At 37.3% G+C, this 19,964-nt stretch overlaps 1 protein-coding gene across 5 annotated transcripts in view; it reads right to left on the bottom strand.

The window, feature by feature from the left end:
* The window catches only part of LOC102229236 (spectrin beta chain, non-erythrocytic 1-like), a 56,608-nt gene extending 37,834 nt beyond the window's left edge, over positions 1-18,774 (bottom strand). For 3 of the 5 annotated variants that reach the window (XM_014470210.2, XM_014470211.2, XM_014470212.2), the window contains exons 1-2: positions 18,180-18,774; positions 7,018-7,205 (exon numbers count right to left, since the gene is read on the bottom strand). In XM_014470210.2, coding sequence (XP_014325696.1) covers positions 7,018-7,174 — 157 coding nt within the window. In that variant the 5' untranslated portion in view covers positions 7,175-7,205; positions 18,180-18,774. Of the gene's footprint in view, positions 1-2,150; positions 2,796-7,017; positions 7,206-18,179 lie in introns of those variants that run through there. The other 2 variants (XM_023342786.1, XM_023342787.1) reach the window with 1 other exon arrangement.
* Between the last annotated feature and the right edge of the window lie 1,190 nt (positions 18,775-19,964).

Raw genomic sequence — 19,964 nt, 5'->3', positions numbered from 1 at the left:
TTAGACTCTGCCAAGACAGATCTTTAGGGTTATAGTTTTATTGGTAAAATCAATTTGAAAATGGTAACATCAGCCTTCAAAAACTGTGTTATGGCAATCATCAAAACTTATCACTAATTCAACCCATCTGTCTTTGACATTATCATGTACCAACTCAGTTTAATCTTTACTTGTTGCTTCTAAGCTGGATTCTTTTTTATGTGTTTATAAAAGTGCTACTATCCTGCAGCCCTACCATCCTAGGGCTGCAGGATAGTAGGACAATGTGACATTGGGATATTATTTTAGAAAAGTGCAGTAATGCATATAACGACTATCCCAACATCCCCACCACTATATATAAGCTTTCCAAACCTGGGCACTAAGAGTTACAAACTAAGTCCACCAAAGCAGCCATTTATTAAAACACAGAGCTTTAACACATTGTATATGAAATATAATAGCCTGCCCATTATTCCTTTGTGGTTGCAATATTGCGGCCAGTGATACTGCAATAAGGACTGCATATCCTACATATTGTGCAGCTCTAGTTAGGAAACATAATACAAGTCAAATCAAAGTTATCTTAAAAGTGAAAGAGCTAAGGATATCCAACTGGATGTAAGATCAAATTTCTCTCGCATGAAAACTGATTTTATATATTTAATTAAGCACAACCTTTGGTGTTTCAACCATTTGAAATTATGGTGCAGTAGCAAACTCCGTGAGTTTGGATCTTCTTTATAACTCCCACAGACATCATGTTTTAACGCAAGAAGGGTGTGACCCAAAGAATGAGGCGCGAGGGTAGTCAAACTGGAAAGACAAGTGGGTGTTACAAAAATGTGTTTATACGTCTGGATATGTATTTGTATTTTACAGGACGGTAACTTAATCCAGACCACACTGCACAAATATGACCTACAAACTACAAAAAGCAAATAATTTAATTTTCCCCTCCTGATTCAAATGAGTCATCATAATACAACATGCTTTGTCTGCTCAACAACAAAGAAAACACACAAAAAGAAAGCCCATCCCGTTAGCCTTAACTTGGTGACTGATCTCTAACCCCAAAAGGTAGGCAGGAAGTTTCAGGTTATTGCCAGTCAAGCTGAAAATGAGATTAAGGCATGTGTCCCTTTTTGAATGAAATGTTGCAAAACTGGTATGAATCTCATATTTACTGAGTTTGTGTGAAAGTGTTTTAATGGTGCAAAAATTCACACATCTCACCCTACATACAACATACATCCTTTCACCAAACCGACATATTTATAAAGACAAGGATTTGATATACCGTGTTCACTACAAAAATTTAAAAAATGCAGAACAAGCTGATAGGTATTTTTCCTTTCGAATCTCTAACACAAGCAGTACTGCTCCTCAAGCAAACCTCTCAGATTCAGATCGCATCCGGGGAGCGACCAGAGTCAAGATAAAAATTTTTAAATGAAGAAAATGATCTTTAGTCACACTCAGGTCTTACATGAGAGTTTCATATACCATAATCTCCAGAAGCTAAATCACAAAAAAACTCTATTCTATGTTTTAGTCTAAAGTTTTTTGTTTGTTTTTATCTTTTCTAGTGAACACATTTCCTGCCTCACAACCAATGTCCTTGATGATTTTTGTGTGTGGAAGCTCACAGCTTTCTCAGGCTTTGGCTAAAGACAGAGCGGTGTATTGTAATGAGATAAGAGAGGACAGGTGGCCAAGTGATCAGGTGCCAGACTGCCTGCCTGCTTTAGATCTGAGCTGAAGCCTACTCTTTATGTACTGCGAATATCTTCATTTCTCCTAATGCAGAATACTTCTAATTCCCACAGGATGCCATTTACTCTAGAAAAATTCAGAACTATCTTGGAACTCATACCTCATAACAAGGCCCAGCTAAAGTAGCAGGCCATAAAAAAAACCCAAAATACAAACCAAATAATTCCCACCCTAAACATAAGGGGTACGTCTAACACCATGCTTCTGACTCTGAAATATCATACAAGTGGACACAATTTGGTGAGGCAGTCTAAACTGTGTCTAAACTGTGACGTCAATAGAACTGTTTGCTCAAGCTCACCAGTTTTGTTTACTAATCCAGTGGATCTATAAAAAGGTCATCAGTTACAATGAAACCATTACTTTCAACCAAAAAAAAGTGTTGTGATACTTACCTTGCAATTGTTTAAATCTTCCCTCCAAGATGTTGGAGTATTGTACTTGGTTAACAAATGCTGCTGGGGACAAACAGGGCTCTCTGTCCCTGTGGTCCCACTCCATTGTAGTTTCTTAAGATGCTTATGCTAAATATTCCTGATAGAGATGAAATGAATCAGTTTTCCAACATAGCACGGCAGAGCTAAATTTAAAAAAAAAAAAAAAAAACTGTGCGTCCTTTTTACAGATTTCCAAAAGTGTTCTCTTCCCCCCTGAAAGTTTTTAGTTTATCCTCCTTTTGTAAAGATTTCTTGGTGTTTTTCAGCAAGGCACAACAAATGTTTTAAATATTGTTCTTCTCTTCATATGCTGTACGATCCAATTTGCCCATGAAAAACTCAGCGGTGAGTGGCATGGGCAAAAAAAACAAAAAAAAAACTTTTTCAAGTCAGAGAATAATTTGAAACAAAACACAGAAAGGAAAGTGTTCTCTCTTCTTGTTCACTTAACCACATTTGTGGTCCATGAATAAAGTAAAAGCCTGAAGTTGCACTCCGCTGTGGTTCTAGCAAAGAAACCGTAGGTATTCCTTCCCTCCAAATTCAGAGTGTGCATTTGCTGAAGAACAGCAGAGCACAGCACAGCACTGAGCCGCGGTTGGATGGCTGTGTAAACAAAGCCTTCTGTGCAGTCTGAAAATTGTGCGATTTGCATAAGGTGTGTTTGAGGGAGGAGCATGAAAGAAGAACATGGTGGATGGGGAAAGGGGAGGGAGGAGGTGTAGAGGTGGACTAAACCATTAGAGTCTTTTGAACAGTCTGCCTTGAGGTGGATTATTTAACTCCATCTTAGCTCCTACCACCATCAGGGTGTGGCTTACCAAAAGGGTGATTCACAGAAATCCTACTTGGATTACACAATGTTATCTTTGTGTGGTCATCTTCCATTTCAGTCACTTTCTAGATTGCATTCAACCTCCCCTTTTTTGTTTTTTAAACATGAGCACTACCTTACGAGGAGGCGTTAAAACAGGAAGGAAGTTATTGAGAAAGTCTCAGAACTACGAGTACTTTCCTGCCTGATGAGGTTTGAAACTGTCAACAATCTGTTTGCAATGTAGAGGATTGGAGGGGGTGGAAGTGACAGTGTGCAACCAGAACGCATTTTTAGTTTCAAAACAGATCCATTCTTTTTAGCAAAAACAAGAAAAAATATTTTTAAAATGCTAAGAGTTATTTAAAAGTGTAATGTAATAAGGTTTATATCAATTTTAAGCACCATAGGATAAAGTAAGTGGTTTAATGTGTGATAGGACAGTAAATATAAAGAACTGTAATCAGGCCAAAAAGTCAAGTTTTCAGATCTCTGTTAAGATGAGCTGGTAGCAGCTGGATGGGTCTCATTAAAGGACAAAATGCTTCAGGGACTTTTTTGTGACTGGCTGTTTAAGGAGGGGGACTATAGTAATAAGAAATGAGGAGCGCAGCCTCCCTTCTGAGGAACAGAGGCTATGCAATGGACACATGCAGGGAGGAAAGTAGTAAGTCTTACTAATGCCTGTTTTTTGTATCCTAAAGGGCACAATCCTATTTAACATAAAATGTAGATGAGTCAGCATGTCTGTCTGTGCTTGTGAATCAGTAGAGGTTTGCAACACATTCATAAATAAAATAGAGAACAATATGTTAAATAAGATTAACAATAACTAACTAAATCTGGAGTAACAAAAAAAAAAGAAAAAAGAAAACTGTCCAAAAGTGAAACATTTGACAGTAAGTTAAAGTTAATGAGGTTTCATTTATGTCCAGTGCAGTGAATGAACTCCAGGGAGGAAGACAAACAGATAAAGACAAATGGGGGAGTAAGCACCATCAGAGGGGAAAATGCTAAGATTTATTACTCTGTGTCTTCATGTTATCAATACTTTAGTAGAAGCCTAACAAGAGTTCATTATTATTGGGCAAATGAGAGGCTGATTAAATGCACTAAAATTTATTTACCCACAAAACGCTTTTTGATGCAGGTTGAGGAAAGTATAAGCTATGTGTAAAAAGAGTGGTGTGAGTATGTATTCACACCACTTTCATTTACGATAAGACCATGCTTCCAAGAATGAGCTTTAACCAAAAGAAACTGAAATTCTTTAGAAATTGAAGCTCTTTGAAAGCCTTACTGTTCCCAGGTGTGGGAGCTTCAGCATGTAAACACTGTATGGGTAACTGTTCAAGTGTGAAGGAGGGTGTTGCTTAAACTTAGGCAAAGTTTCTAGAGCTAGCGGTGCTACACACACTGGAGAGCAGATAAGCTGGTATCGATGCAAATTAGGGAAAAGGAAGCTCTTAACTGTGAACCAAAGAGCACAGGTGATCGCTTCACCACATGTACATTGATTCCCACCCTGCAGATGTAAAAGACGGGTTAGCTCAGAAATATGGCAAATATTTTTATCGTAAAATCTGGTTAGAAAAAGAAACAATATAGAAAGATCCAGCACTTCTAAGAATGCAGAAGGCAGAGTAGTTGATGTTTGGAAAAAAAAAAAACAAGCTGCTAAAAGTGGGCTGGAGTTGAGCCTTCAGGGAATAGCTGCAAGAGCATGTGAAAGAATGTGCACATCAAGCCCACACTTGTTAAACTGAGAGAGCATCAGAGGTGTTCAGACTGGTGTATTCACACACACATACACACACACTGGTTTTCTGGAAAGACCAATGCAACCAGTATTGCAGAGAGTGTTGCTGCAAAATGCAAAGAATGGGCATTTAAGATACTTAAATGCGTGAAGAACATGAGACTAAAAACAAACTACAATGTACGAGCAAGTAACTGAACAAGTTAGTTAGATTTCATTTCTAAATGAAATTAGACTTAATAGAAATTGCTGAACTGAAGGGTTGTTTGAAGATTATTAGTAACTGTGGTAACATAAGGTTTTCCATCCTTGTGTAGGAGTTACTGGACACATCAGCCGCAGTGGCTATCTGTTACCCCCCTCTGCTGGGCTCTTCAGAAAACTGCAACTTGTTTTGACTTTTTAAAATACAGTTTTTGAGAGCAACATATAAATACAAATCTTTTATGTTCTTCTGCTCAAACACATAAAATCAATGAATGAAAACTTAAAAGTGGTTCTTAATATCTCACTAAAAATTATTTCATAGGACACAGAGACCCGCTAGCCTACCAAAGGATGACGAGATTATCAAAGGCAAAAAATATAAAGCTGTCACCAAAATTTTCTGCTATGCATCCACTACAACAGCAGTGTTTTATTAGAACTAGTGATCAATTGTAGCACTGATGCAAAAGTTGGTCTGTTCTGACCAACTACTCAGCTCTTCAGCTTTGTCCTCCTTTTGGATGTATTTTGGTCTTGGCCTATAAAGAAAGACTCGTGCCTTTTGGGATACAAAAGAATCACATCTGCTCCCTCGTCTACAAAGCCTAATTAGATTTGTGAACATTACTATTAGGTTATGATTTTGTCTCAGCTGAAACTCACTACAAAATCCCCTTTTATCAGAAATGCTATTTAAAAAATTACCAACTTGCCTGAACATAAAAAAACCAAAACAAGTATATTTTTGTAGATGTGAATCTGTAAGTGTAAGGACTAAAAAGGAAATTTACACTGTACAATATCTCTAGCCCTGAATATTACTGATGACATATGTTATTTTGGACAACCTTGTTACAAAAATGGAGAATGAACACTGAAAGATATAAAAGGATTCACTCAGTGCTAAGTGTGTCGTCATATGATAATGATATGTAGTGTATTCTGTCTCTTCTGAGTATTCTGTAAATTTTAATTAGTTACTTCAAAGCTTCCAAACTGAGCCACAAATAATCTTGACTTGCTAGCATATGAATGTATAAATTCAAAGTTTACAAAAAAATTCATAACCAATTCAGTTCAATACATTAACTACAAACTTGAAAAGAATATAAGGGGTGGGTCAGCATACCTTTATTATTCATAGCTATAGTTATTCAGGGATTGTTTAATAAATATTTCTATGTAAAAATAAAAATGTGTGTTCTTCATGAACTATGCTATGCAAAATACACAAATACTTGATCATTTATAACCTGGAAAACCTTTTTTAAATTTCAAAATCATGATGTTTAGAAGCTACTGTCACTCTTGCCCTGTATTAGAACATTTCATAACATTGCTTAAACCAAAAGCAATTAGATCCACAAATTAACCAGCGAGAGACTGAAATAATCCAACATTCCCATAATCAGCATTGACCAATGTTTGGCTGGTCAAATACTGAAAACACTGGACATTTTTCACTCCAATTCATTAATTGCATTAAACCAAGAACTCCCACCACTTCTGGTCTGTAAACTCAGCCAACTGCACAAACCTTGACATGAATAAAAACGATATAACAGGCAAGAACACAATATTCTATGCATAAACAGGGATAATCTTGTAATTCCTGCATTTTCTATTGTATTCACAACATCTACCTCAATAAAACATTTCTCCCCTCCTATGTGTTAGAATGTTAGGAAGAAATACAAATACAAATCTGAATCTGCTGAAAATAGGAACCACCAGATAAGAAATAAGAAAAAAATAAAAGAGTGTCAGCCAAGAGAAGCCAGATCAGTGAAGGTTGACTCCATTTACAGAATAATGAAGACCAAATGAAGCTCCAAATAGAAAAAAACAAAACAAACAAACTCCCAATTCATTAACCAGCAATGAGTCCCAAACGCATTCAGGAAAAGCTAAAAAAAAAAAAAAAAAGAGCAAAACAGAGTCTAAGGCGTTTGCCTCACTCTACCCAATCCCACTTACAGGATCTGATTAAATCACAGGTTAGAACTGCTATAATAACCATGGGGAACTACCTGAACGCAACATACCTGCGAGCGCTTTAATGCGAGAGCGTTCAAAGAGACGTGCCGAACTGTTCTCATTGTCCCAGTCGGTCTCTGCCGCCAGGTCCCAGCGATTATTGATGTCGTTGTATTGCTGCTGGATCTCCAAGCTGTCAAAATCTGTTGGTGAGATTGTGCTCATGGTGTCGAGGCTTGGGGAAAACGCATTCAATCTAGAAAGAGAAAACAGAAAACAAAAAGCGTCCAAAGTGAGTGATGGCACAAAAAGAGGACAATACAACACTGTACCGTCCTCTTTTTGTGCTAGATGATTTGCAAGAATAAACCTAAACAGATTTTTTCTAAACTAATCCACAAAAAACATAATTCTAGGCACTTTGCATTTAAGTGAACAGAGGTAAGAGAGGGTACCTCTTGCTTTCCGCACAACTTTCAACTGAACTTTACTTAATGCAGTTTTATGGCACTCATATGCAAATAATAGACTGGACGGTGCAACTGCCAGTGAGGGTAACAGATAAAAACCTTAAGATAAGTTAAGTCACTAAGTCAGTCAGGCAGTCACCCAGTTCCTCTCTGTACACCTGGACGACAGCAGATGATGCTGCTGTGGTCCAGGACAGCAGCATCCTGGACATCTATCAAGTCTCTGATAGATGGGCCTGTAACAACAAACAATAAATCAATTGATTTAATGATAGATTAAAAGAAATTTGCTTGATTTATCGTTTTTCTCTTTTCTTTTTTGTTGTTTGTTTATTTGGATATGTGAAATGTCTCCCAATTCTAGTGTTAAATGTTCATTAGAATTGAACATTTATTGATCTTTGACAATGTGTTCTTGCATCATTTTTACTTCATTACCATTATATTTCTTGAAAATGGTCTCAAAACAACAATATTATCATTTATTGCAATAACTTCTGGGACAATTTATCATCCAGTAAAATTTGTTATAGTGACAGGCCTAGTAATTCCTAGTCTATTCCTTTTTAAAAGCCAAAACTGAATGTGCTGGTAGAGTGCATAAAACTGCAACTGTGCAACTATTAATGCTAGTTTCAACATAGCTAATATGTAGGTTGGCTTAAGAAAACAATGAGGTTAATTATGGATGATAAAAAGGAAGGACAGAATGTCCACTGCCTGCAGCCAGTAAACAGCACCAATGTCATAACTTAGGTATTGTGATGTGTCATTGCTAAATATATCCAACCTTATTCTATTGTGGAAGAGACAGAATGTCTTATAAAAATACTGTAGCTGCTAACATTTCAGCAACTTGAAGGGAGAACACAAGCAACCGACAAAAGTTGTCTCCACACAGCTTATTCAGCTCAGACCCGTCTTTGTGTGCTAAACATTCACAAAAGACAAAACCATTTTCTTGTCAAGAGAACTTGACAGTAAATAATTATTTATATTCTTAGTAAGAATAAATTGACTGTTGTCAATCAAATGAAAAGCATTTAAATGAGGAGCATTTTAAAAACAACAATTTCTCAACATTTGCTGCACAAAAAATAGCAACCAGCTCTCTACCAAATCAAAAATTCTGACATTTGAATAAAACTGATGTACACGGAATGGGCTCTACTAAAACTTTCTGCTTACTAGCCCTAACCTGGTCGATGATCATAGAGTTTGTTGTAATCTGCCATTTTATATCTTAATTTTACTGATATCATTGTGAAAACAAGGTGACAGAAAGAAATCATTGAGGAAACAGAAAAATGGATAAGATAGGTTTCAACCAACAGAACCTAGAACTTGGTATAAGTGAGGATTTCTGAAAGAGGAAAAGTATCATTTTAGCTCTCAATTTAATGAATTTTTGGAGAGAGAAAAAAGAGCCACCTTAGCAGAACTTTTTCTTTACTCTTAATTTCACACATTTCTGTTTAGATCCTGCTCCCGGTGAACCAAGAGAAGGACTCTTCTGGACAAACCAGATTACATTTTATGTCAATTTCTGCTCAAATTAAAACAATATTCTTCCAAAAAAAACAGTACATGAGATGAAACTTTTACTTTGAAGAACAGATGTCAAGATGTATGATTTACATTTGAACCATCATTCTGCCACAGCATGTTCGAGCAGATTCAGCTGAGCCACTAAAAACATTAACTGAACATGTGCTTTATTTCCTGTGCCTTCAGTGTGAAAGTAAAGCTTAGAAATAAATGTGTTAAATCCTTTTTCAAACTATTTTGAACAAACTGTGTAGGGTAGTCTAAAAATAAACATAAAACACTATGAAATATTCACTTACAATAAAAGAGAAAACAATGCATTAAAAGAAAAAAGGTAGCCACAAATAAATTTGCTATTTGCACTATATATTAGTTTATCCATCATTCTAAATGTAAAGTACAACTAATTAAATAAATGAAAAAGTCTTTAAGAATTTCAACAGAAGTTTGAAAAAACACAGCTTGGTAAATCCCATTAGTGGTAGATTACAAAGTGTCTCGGAATAGAAACTAAATGCAGGGATTAGCGAAGAAGGCAAGACGCCTCCTCCGCACACCCCATCCTTCCCTGACCTGTCACCTCTCAACTAAACCACACCCCAAGCATTGGCCTAGACCATACAGCCCTCTGTGCAAACTGACTATGAATATCGACTACTTTTCAGATTCGAGACGACACGACTGCTGTTGCAGTCAATCTTCAATCGCTACCCATGCTTTGTTGTGCATGTCCTAAGAATTACCAAGGTAAATAGAGATGTGGGACAGATGATAAAAAGTAAATGAACACTGGAATGCTCACACATTATGTGACCAATTGTATTTACTATGCAGAACATTATACAAATAAAATAAAAAGGAAAAGCCACATAGCCAATCTGTCCTCTTTGTAGTCTGGTTTTGGGAGCTGTTCAGTGTGGGGGTTGGTGGGGAGTCGGACCAGTGAGTCTGGCAGTGACCATCCTCCCCCTCTATGAGTGGGAAGAACCCCGGCTCAGTGTGTCTCCACTAATCACTCCTCAATGGATCAGACAAACAATCCCCTGACCTACTATGATACTGTACTCATCCTCACACAGAGAAACACAACACAGTGTGGCAAAAAAGCCACACATGGTTGGCCTTTTACCTAAATTGTGTTTCTGAAAAGTCAAATCTAAATCCACCTCGTCAACATTCTGCATACAAAATGGGTCAACACATCTGTCACGCTGGCCTGTGCAATATGTGAAAGTATTTTAAAATGCTGCTCTTTCATCTTTAAATAGTGTAATCTACATGGTTCTTACTGTTCACAGTAAGAACCATGTAGATCTGTCTTCTATTAACTTCCAAAAACTAATTTTAATGTAGTAAGCACTCATTTTTTATTAAACATCATTCATAATTGGCGCAAGTTGGCAAAATTGTACACAACTAACCATTATTCTGAAATATGCTCCAGAGGCTTCATAAAGCTAACCCTTTCCAAGTCAGATCAGAACTGCAGCAAATGTTTTGCAAAAATCAGGTCTCTGAAAACAAAAGGAACCAAAGTGGGGCACGGCCTGATGCCTGAGGGTTGAACCCTAACCTAAACTGTAGCATGCAGACACACATTCAGCAATCAGAATGACATAAGTCAAAAAAAAAAAACAGGACAGAGCCAGCGGCATGATTGGTAGCACCGCCGCATTTCTCTTTTTCACTCTCCGATAACTCTCCTCCCCTCCCAGAGCCGCTTCCCTTCGCCCAGCTGGTCCGTTTGTCACCGCACCCGTTAATCAGGGAGAGAGGAAAAGAGAAATAGAGCCCATAATCAGATGTCCACAGGGAATAAAGCCTATCCACATTAGCCAGCCACAATGCCAATGTGCCCCAAGGGAATAAGGAAGACATAGGCGCTTACATAAACATACATGCAAAGACAGAACCACTCCCTGCAACACAAGGAGCAAAAAGAAGAAAAAGTCACCTAGAAATGAGAATGCAGCCCAAATAAACGAGTCTGTGACACTCATGAGCCTGGAGTGTGGGGAGATGGACTCCAAAGAGACGGACACAAAGCTCGCCACACTTAACTGGCCCCACACAATGAAGGAGTCAGCAGAGAATTGAGGCCAGTTGTTCAAGCCCTTCCTGTTTGCAGAGATGAGGCAGCCACAGGCACAGATGCATCAGAGGCCTCATCCATAGGCTGCTGATCCCAGTCTGAATGCCCCGCTGAATAGGACAGCAGTCGTCCTTTGTTGACCTGTAGCATCACATTCATCTAACACACTACTGACCATCACACATGACCGCCACACTTTGAGATGGACATGCTTTAAAGTGCTAGCAATAACACAAATATCAGAAAAATAATAAATTAGAATATTATCAAAAAGTTTACTTTAGTAAGTGAAGCCCAGATTACTAAACTACAACATACAAGGTTTCCTCCAGAAAACTTGCTACGCCCGGTGGTTGGGTGCTAGGGCAGTCATTCATCCAGCGGCTCGTCGTGTTTTTGAGTTAAAAATGTTTCAAGTTAACAGGAAACTTTAAAATACCACTTGATAATTATGTGTTATTGACAGACTGGGAGATTAATATCTGAACACTAACTATAAAGCCTTGCTTAGCCTGGTGGGGGCAGAAGTAAAGCCTGGTGGCCTGCCAGGCTTATAATACACTGAGGGAAATCATGACATTCAGATATTTTAAAATTTTGATGTTCTTGGCCCAAAGCTAATAAAAAAAAACACACACACATTCAGCTTCTCAGAATATTATATATGACCATTAGAAGGGATTTTTTTTTTTTACATAAATATTATGTTATGGTACTACACAATCACTGGAACAACTGCTGACTTGACAGTTCTCCAGTAAACACCCTCCACACGGAGAGGGAGCCACAGAAACCATAGCTAACGAAGATGGCTGCTAAAAGAATTGCACCTAAGCACATTAAAGGAAACCTTAGGGAGAGGAAAAAAGTCTGGGAAAAGCGACACATATCCAGTATTTGCCAGACTGCATAGATAGTCTGGCAAATACTAAGCCAAGTTGCTGATTTCATCTTCCAGTAAGACTTTGCACCAGCTCACACTGTCAAAAGTATCAACACATGGTTCAATGACTTTGACCATGACTTTGCATGACAGGCACCCTGTTTTGACCTAAACTCCATAGATAATTAAGGGTAAATATTGGGACTCGCAAGACACCAGAGCCAACAATGCAGATGCGACTTGGGCTTCAATAAAGTCTCAGAGCCACAGGCTGATATACCTTCACCTCAGACTGTAATCATGCAATAATTAATGTAAATCAAAACCTGACTAAATATAAACAAGTATTCTGGACATAAATTTCAATAGGTTGGCTTTCTGTATTAAAAATCATTTTCGCAAATTGATGTTAGGAAATATTTGACATTTTCTGGTGACTTTTGGATTTTTACTAGAGTTAATTATAATTATGAACAGAAATAAGTACCTGAAATATTTGTAATATATATCCACAAATATTTGTTGAAGAGCAAGTTTGTTTTTATTCCTAATTGTAAATATCCTAAATGATTCACAGTAATAATTTAAAATTTAATATTTTCTGGTAAGCTAATCTGAGAGTAATCATACTGACAAGAAACACAAATTTAATGTGATCAACAAAAAAGGGCTTTATGCCACGCATTATTCATCCAAACAGATTAGGATCTTGCTAATTGAGTTGCCCCACATGGTGATCAACAAGTTACCGGATGGTTCAATGGACGGCCACAGTGAAAGTTATTAATAGAACTAATAGCCTGAGAGAAATGATGGTGCTTGTCCTGAATGAGTCCTGGGCTGGAACCCCACATTAGCAGCATCCATTACCAGCAATGACAGAAATCCAAATGGAAAAACATCAGAGAATGAAATATTATTTCAGATGATGCTCATTCAGAGAATGCTTTTTCCATTTTACAAAACACATTGAAGTGTCTCCATCCTCAGGATGCCTGTGAGTAAATGTATGGTTACTACATCTAGTCTTTTGGAACCAATTAACATGAATTAATTTGTCTCGCTATTCAGTGAATGCAAGATCTTCTGAAATCCACATAAACTGTTTGGCATTATTGAACCATCTTGAACTGGTGAGAGCATACTGCAGTAGTTCCTGTAGGACTCCATCTTTTATTATGTTTGCCCTCATTATTTATGTGCAGCCCAGACATTTCAGTGAAGCCCCGCCAGCCTGGACTCTGCACTTCTATTTGAAGATAAGTGGGACCGCACAATATGTCACAGCAATATCAGTGTGTGCAATATTTAAAACTGAATTTTTGCAATGCAATGTAATTGTTGGCTAGTAAATTCCAAGCGTCATGATCTCACACTTTGCATGCCAGTGAAACACTCAGCCTGCTGGATGGGAGTCTCACCGCCGTAAACGTCCACACCTGATACAGATTACGATAAAAAGCTGCTACAGATCAAAGAGTATTGGAAACGTATAACAAAAAAAAATGATACGGGTGGAAATTGCGTGGCTTTCTAATATCATGCAGCTGTAGAGATGACATCAAGCAAATGGCATAGTGTGGGACAGACTTTTTGTAGTTTTAGGAGAAATGTACAACCCACATCAGGACAGCGCTGTGAATTTCCCTTTAGAAACCCAGAAAAATACGTTCACCTCCAAGGCGGTTGAAGGCAACGTATTTTACTCAACAGGGTTTTCAACACTTGCTTCCAGTCTCACAGACCTCATAGTTTGCCTGGCCTTAACCCAGATCCTGTTCATTTCTACACAGACACTTCTGCCTCCTGTCTCTATAGTCTAGCTGAATGCCAGGAGCAAGTTTGCCTAGAGAATCATAAGCAAATAGAAAACAGGCCCAGATGGTATAAGCCTCAGCCACTACAAAGCAAGTGTTGATTCGTTTAGAAAAAAATAATAATAATCACAGTACTGTGGAAAACTTCCTTTGTGGCCAAGAATCTCAGAACATCTGATCAATCTGCCTTTAACAGCTACCGACCAATTACTGAAACATGCCACATCATGAAAATCCTTGAGAGACTGCTGGGGGTGTGTGTCGAGTCACCTTTCAGCCACTATACAAGTTTGCTTATTTTTCATTTAGACAAACTACGTATAATGAGGATTATCCCATTTGCTTTTTCTTATACATTTTCTTTTTCAGCTTCTGTTTTTTTTTTTTTAAAAAGAACCTTCCATACACTTTGTGTGTTAAAAAAATATTATTAAAGTACTGATTAATTTTCTGTTCTCCCCCCACAGCTCAGACCTTTCACAAAATCAAGTCGTTGTATATTAGTAAACTAGTAGTAAACTAACCAAACATTGATAATGCTGCTGATGTCCAACTAAAGCATCCAACTAAAGCTCAAATATAAACCAATGTGGTGCCAAGAAGCATCGACTTTTCAGCATATGTGGCAACTTCACAAGCATGTTTGACTGTTTTACCTCAGTTACTTACAGGAATGACCCGGTCTCGGTTCTGAAGACGCCTCTTGACCTGAAAGAGCTAGCTGTAGATGCTAGGGGTGTAACCAGACATATTCGGACTGAAAACATCCGGTACGCTCCTGTCAAATACAGCGTTGATTTATACCTCAACACATGCAGAATGTTTGTTTGGAACCAAGTATGAATGATAAAATGAGTGGAACTGAACCAAAACTTTAGGTCAGCGTACAATTTTTAAAAAAACAAGATTTGAAACGCTCTCTTCACTTAACTCAATTTACTCATCTGAAACAACTTCAGGAGCAAAGTAATCATACATAAAAAAACTCAGCATCACAATAAAATCAAATTATTTCAAAATTGAAATACATTATTTAGCTGTTGACTGATTTTGAAGTGCAACGTAAATATAACAACTTATTACTTTCAAAATCTGAATGCATACCAAACCGTGATTTGTGTTCTACTATGCCTGTAGTGTAGTAATGAATGGAGATTTTTTTGTTCTGTTCCAGTAAGGAGGGTTAAAAGTTAATATGGGCTACACTAACATATTTTCCAAGACCCTTCAGGATCAAAGTATAAAACCTTTGCAAATCAGCAATATAATCAAATACTCTCAAAGGTTTAGCCAACGAGTTAGTGTTTTCTGACTGTAATACATGTAGTTCATGTTGGAATTTATGAAAGCTGTAACAAAAAAGTTTTAGGTCAACTTTTAGCGATTACCTCGACTAATACTGTCCTTGAGCTGCATGCACAGTCACGAAACAAGCCACAACCAACTCTTTATCTCTGATCAGCATTTCCTTCCCAATCAGTAATTTTTCTGCATAAAACTTATTCCTGGCTTTATCAAGCCAGAAATAAGTTTCTAAATATAAGTCTTGCCTACATGCCTTCAAGTTTAAGGCAACAAGTTTCATCCAATTTGTACTCAGTACAACATTTTTCTTAAAGAAAATAATCAAAAACAGACAAAAGTCAGTAAGCAAGCTTTAAAATGCAGTCCCTTCCACAGGTCAAAACCACAAAGTGCTTTCCAAAAAAACCAAACATACATATATAATCAAATACTCTCAAAGGTTTAGCCAACGAGTTAGTGTTTTCTGACTGTAATACATGTCACATGCGATTAAAAAAAAAATATTTTTAAATATATATTTTTATATTTATATGTATTTATTTATATATAAAAATATATATTTTTAAAATATATATATTTTTTAATCGCATCTGGTAACAGTAAATTGCAAGAGCTATGAAGACTCAATATTTGCCATGTAAACACTTTCATATTGACTTTATATACAGCTGGAGTATTTGCTAATAAAGCTTATAAAACTTATGAAACCCATAAATAAATAATTAACGACCATAATGTTTGTAAGATTTGAGGAATGAATTAGCAACATGAACTATATGTATTGAAAATAAATTTAATTTGAATCTCATGAACATGTTCATTTTAAAAACATTTTAACTCTACATGCATACGTAGCTATTAAATTTAAAAGACGGTTGAAATAAGAATAAATGAAGTAATGTGAATTTTACAACCTTTAAGTTGCTCAAACAGATCCTGCAATGTGCTGCTAATGTTCTACCTCTAAATGAAATTCTACAAATGTACATTACTAATCACAAGTATAGTCAGACTTCTCCACAAAAGTCTGCTAAAAAGGTGATGTTTGCACAGAAAAGTTGGATAAGCCTTAAGAAGAACCAAAGTTATTCACAAGAGCCAATAAATTATTCTAAGAGCACTTACTGTTCGGAAAGACAATTACTCAGGAAGATTAATATTTTTCCTTTATGCTTTGTCATATGAGAACAGGCTGTTCAGGCAAGATTTCAACCACACATTCCAAGATCTCTCCTTAAGCTCACTACGGAAAAGTATCAAAGCAGGTGAGCTGCAGCAAAAAAAACAAAACAACGTATCATGCTGCCCTCTAGTGTTCTACTATGCCTGTACTAGCCCTCTATTTAAGCTAACATGTACAAAAAACGTACATTCAGAATAGCTTATTGAATTGAAAATTACTTAATTGATCCTTCTTGATTATTCCACCATCAGGTTCTTCAGCTCTTTTGAGCATAACAATGCTTTGCTCAGCTATCTGAAAAGGATTTATAACACAAACAAGTTTCACTGCTTCATATCCTCTGAACAGGTTGGCATTTTGCAAGTGACTGTAAAATGTTCCTACAAATCAAATTGGACAATTTTCCCTTGATAAAGTCTGACTAAATACTGGTCAAACACGGAAAGATTATATAGTTTTATTTTTCAATAAATGCATAAAAATTGAGAATTATACATGCATCCACTGAGAGCCTAAACTTGGATGCATTTTTTAAATTGAATTTTTTAAAAAAGATCAGGTAGATCTTGTAAATAATTAATTTTCAGCTGGACTGAAAAAAAATTCAAGTAACCTACTTTTCTATTTTATACATTACATTTCTTAGAAAGAAAAAAAGTCTGAATTTTCAATTTAGAGCTCAATAAAAACGCAACATTTGCTTAGATCGGGAAAAGCCTGATCGATGCATCTTTAGTAAAACATGTAGAAGTATTATCTGGAGGTCATAAACAAAGGTATTTCTGTAGTTTAAGAGTTGCAGTAAACATAGAGAAACAATAGAGCATTTGGAAACAAACCAACCAATCAATTTCCAGGGTTCAATGGGTGAATGAGATGGGGAAGGAGGATTAAAATACTGTATCATGAAATAAATATCCCAAGCTCTAGCTGGCTTATAAGTCATTGAACATGAAAAGGAAAAATAGATAGCAGTAACACTGCAACTAGCTAACAAGTTTTATTTTTGCACTCATCATCAAGCCCTGTCCAAAGTCTGGTTTTTGAAATAACTTTCAAGTCTTATTCAATGCTTTCCTTTGACCAGATCAATCCAAACTGTTAAAAGCTGTCCAAATTAACAACAATATAGAATAAATACCACCACTTCATTGATCCAACCCACTCTTGCAGCTTTTATTTGGGTTTATGTCCCCTGTTCTACACGTGGTACATGTCAGCTCTGCGCTATCAGTGACACTGTCCTAAATGGTTAAAAGGAATGGGGTAAACTTGAATATTTCAAAAACAACGTGTTCACCCACTAGAATTTGCTTGCAGTAGTTTTACCACAATGCCTCCTTTTATAAAATAGTTTAACCTGATACATCCCTCCTATATGAGTCACACAGTCTAGGCCAAGCTCGCAACATAAATCTCAGCCCTACACATAACATAACCAGTGTTAAAAAAAAAAGGAGAAAAGGCAGCTCTGCAAGATGCCATCATTTCTGAGGTAAAAATAGCCGGACAAAAGCAACAAGGCTTGGCTGGTTCAGCAGCAGATGCCTGAATCAAATATCCACAGGCTGGCTTGAACACAACACGCAGAGAAAAAAAAATGTGGCTGCGTTTGACATCGATTCAAACAAAGGCGAGAAGAGACACATGATTACAGGGAGATGGCTCCCAATAAACTATCGTAAAGCGGTGCTGTCACACGTTTCCCAACAAGACAGCTACCGTACGAGAAATGTGTGCAGACTTGTATCTTCTGTAGCTACAGCAAAAGCGAGACAGAAGCGTTACCTATTGAGTTAGAAAGCTAACGGTAGAGCCAAGCTAGCAGCAGTCACCTGAATTTCCAATCTTTTTCCTCATTAGCTTTGTTATTATGGCCAGGCTGCTGATTATAGTGAGGAGGACATACACACCAAAAAAAATCCCACTTACCTCTTTATTTCTCCGTGTTCTTGTAAAAAAAAATAAAAAAAAAGAAGAAGAAGAAGACAGTCTGGTATTTTTCTGTAACGTCACTGTACCGGAGAGTTCAACGGGAATGAAAGAAACAAAAAACAACAAATACAAATAAATACGTCGTCGTCGTCGTCTCCTAGCACGCGCGCGGCGACGCTAATTTCAAAAAATGACGGTTACAAATTTCCCAGGTGACGCTGATAACGTCTCTCCTTTAAATCCGCATCTCTGGGGAGAAAATAAAAAATAAAAAGATATTTTTTCCCCCCCCCGTCTTTCTCCTCCGCGCTGCACTGGTAGCAGCAGCACGTTACGAAACCAGACTCTCTTTTCAGCGAGAGAAAGAAAAAAAAACGTAAGCAGGGAAGGGACAGGAAAAAAAAGAAACCAGGCGAACACAAAGACCCCCCCTTTTTTTTTTAGGTTTGTTTGTGGCAGGTATTTAAAGACGGATATCCGCCGCAGCTTTCTTCCAGCCCCCTCCCCGCTTCGGCGTCCAAAGGGCCGTCCAAACCTCACAGACTGCCCGTGTTTCCCGTTCAACAGGGGGAGAAGAAAGGAAAAAGTGTGGTAGTTTAGTGGGGTGTAGGTGGCTGGCAGGGTGGGTGGATGTGTGGGTGGGTTTCTGACCGCTCATGGTCACATGGGAAGCACGTTTCTAGCTTTGAGAGGAAAAGATGTTGTTGCTGTGGTGCTGTCCCTGGTGCTAAAACTGAAACCATTCACATTTACATATCAATGGAAAGTATGCAAATACAGTCTGAGTGATGTACTAATATAAATATCCTTAAACTACAGCGGGTTTATGAAAATGTAGTTTAACTGTGATTTCATGTGACATACCAAGATAAAGGATGACACACCAAGATAAAATCAGTGCAAACAATGGCTTTCAGATGACACCTATTTACATGAAATTTAATCTTTGTTTAAAATCTGTTTATAACCCAAACTCCAGCTTTTAGAATGGCATCTGCTTAAGCAAACCTAAATTAAAGAAGTAGGTCATTAGCAGGATTCAGTTGAACAAGGAGGCTGTTTAGCCTCTGACTTTGTAGGAGTACACACCAAAATACACAGAAGTCTGGAGTGATGTCACGACAAAATATAAAAACAAAAATGAATAGGAGCTTATATTTTTGCTCCTGCAATGACTCTTTAGAAATCAAAATCCAAACACTATTCTCTTGAGATTCTTCTTCAGCATTTTTTCACTTCATCTTGTTAGAGGCTGCAGTTGCTCTAAATTATTCCTGAGATACTATGCAGCACCTGGCAAGCTGGTGTGTCACGGGGTAAGTCATCAAGATCTGGGTTATTCATAAAGCCTCAGAGGAACCTCTTGCAAAAGACCCCTCAAGACTGGAGAAAGCATTTTCCCTCTGTGCTGCTCTCAATAGCACCATAATAAAAGCAATTTCAAGGGTTGTAGTAGCTCAGTTTGAAAAGGTCTTAACTGACTCAAAGTAGCCTGTTGACAGGGACTCAGAGACACCCAAACTTTGAGATCTAAATTACTTTTAGGAGAATTTATGCTCTCTTCTGCTGCCTGTGTTCGGTTAGGGTGTTTACTATATCTGTGAGTATGGGTGTAGCTTAACCAACAAAGTGGTGGTGGTGAAATTTTTATGACATGAAGGGTCTTTTATTGAGGGCTGAGCTTTTCAGAAAATAGCATGCCTTTCATTATAAGCAGCTAAAGGGGTCATTAAATAGTTTTGGTGTGTTCTACCAGAGCAGTTCAAATATTTTTGTTTTTTT

This window comes from Xiphophorus maculatus, chromosome 11 (assembly GCF_002775205.1).
Source record: "Xiphophorus maculatus strain JP 163 A chromosome 11, X_maculatus-5.0-male, whole genome shotgun sequence".
Classification (NCBI taxonomy): Eukaryota; Metazoa; Chordata; class Actinopteri; order Cyprinodontiformes; family Poeciliidae; genus Xiphophorus; species Xiphophorus maculatus.
Note: the sequence above shows the minus strand (reverse complement) of the source record. Positions and strands in the feature narration are given on the sequence as shown.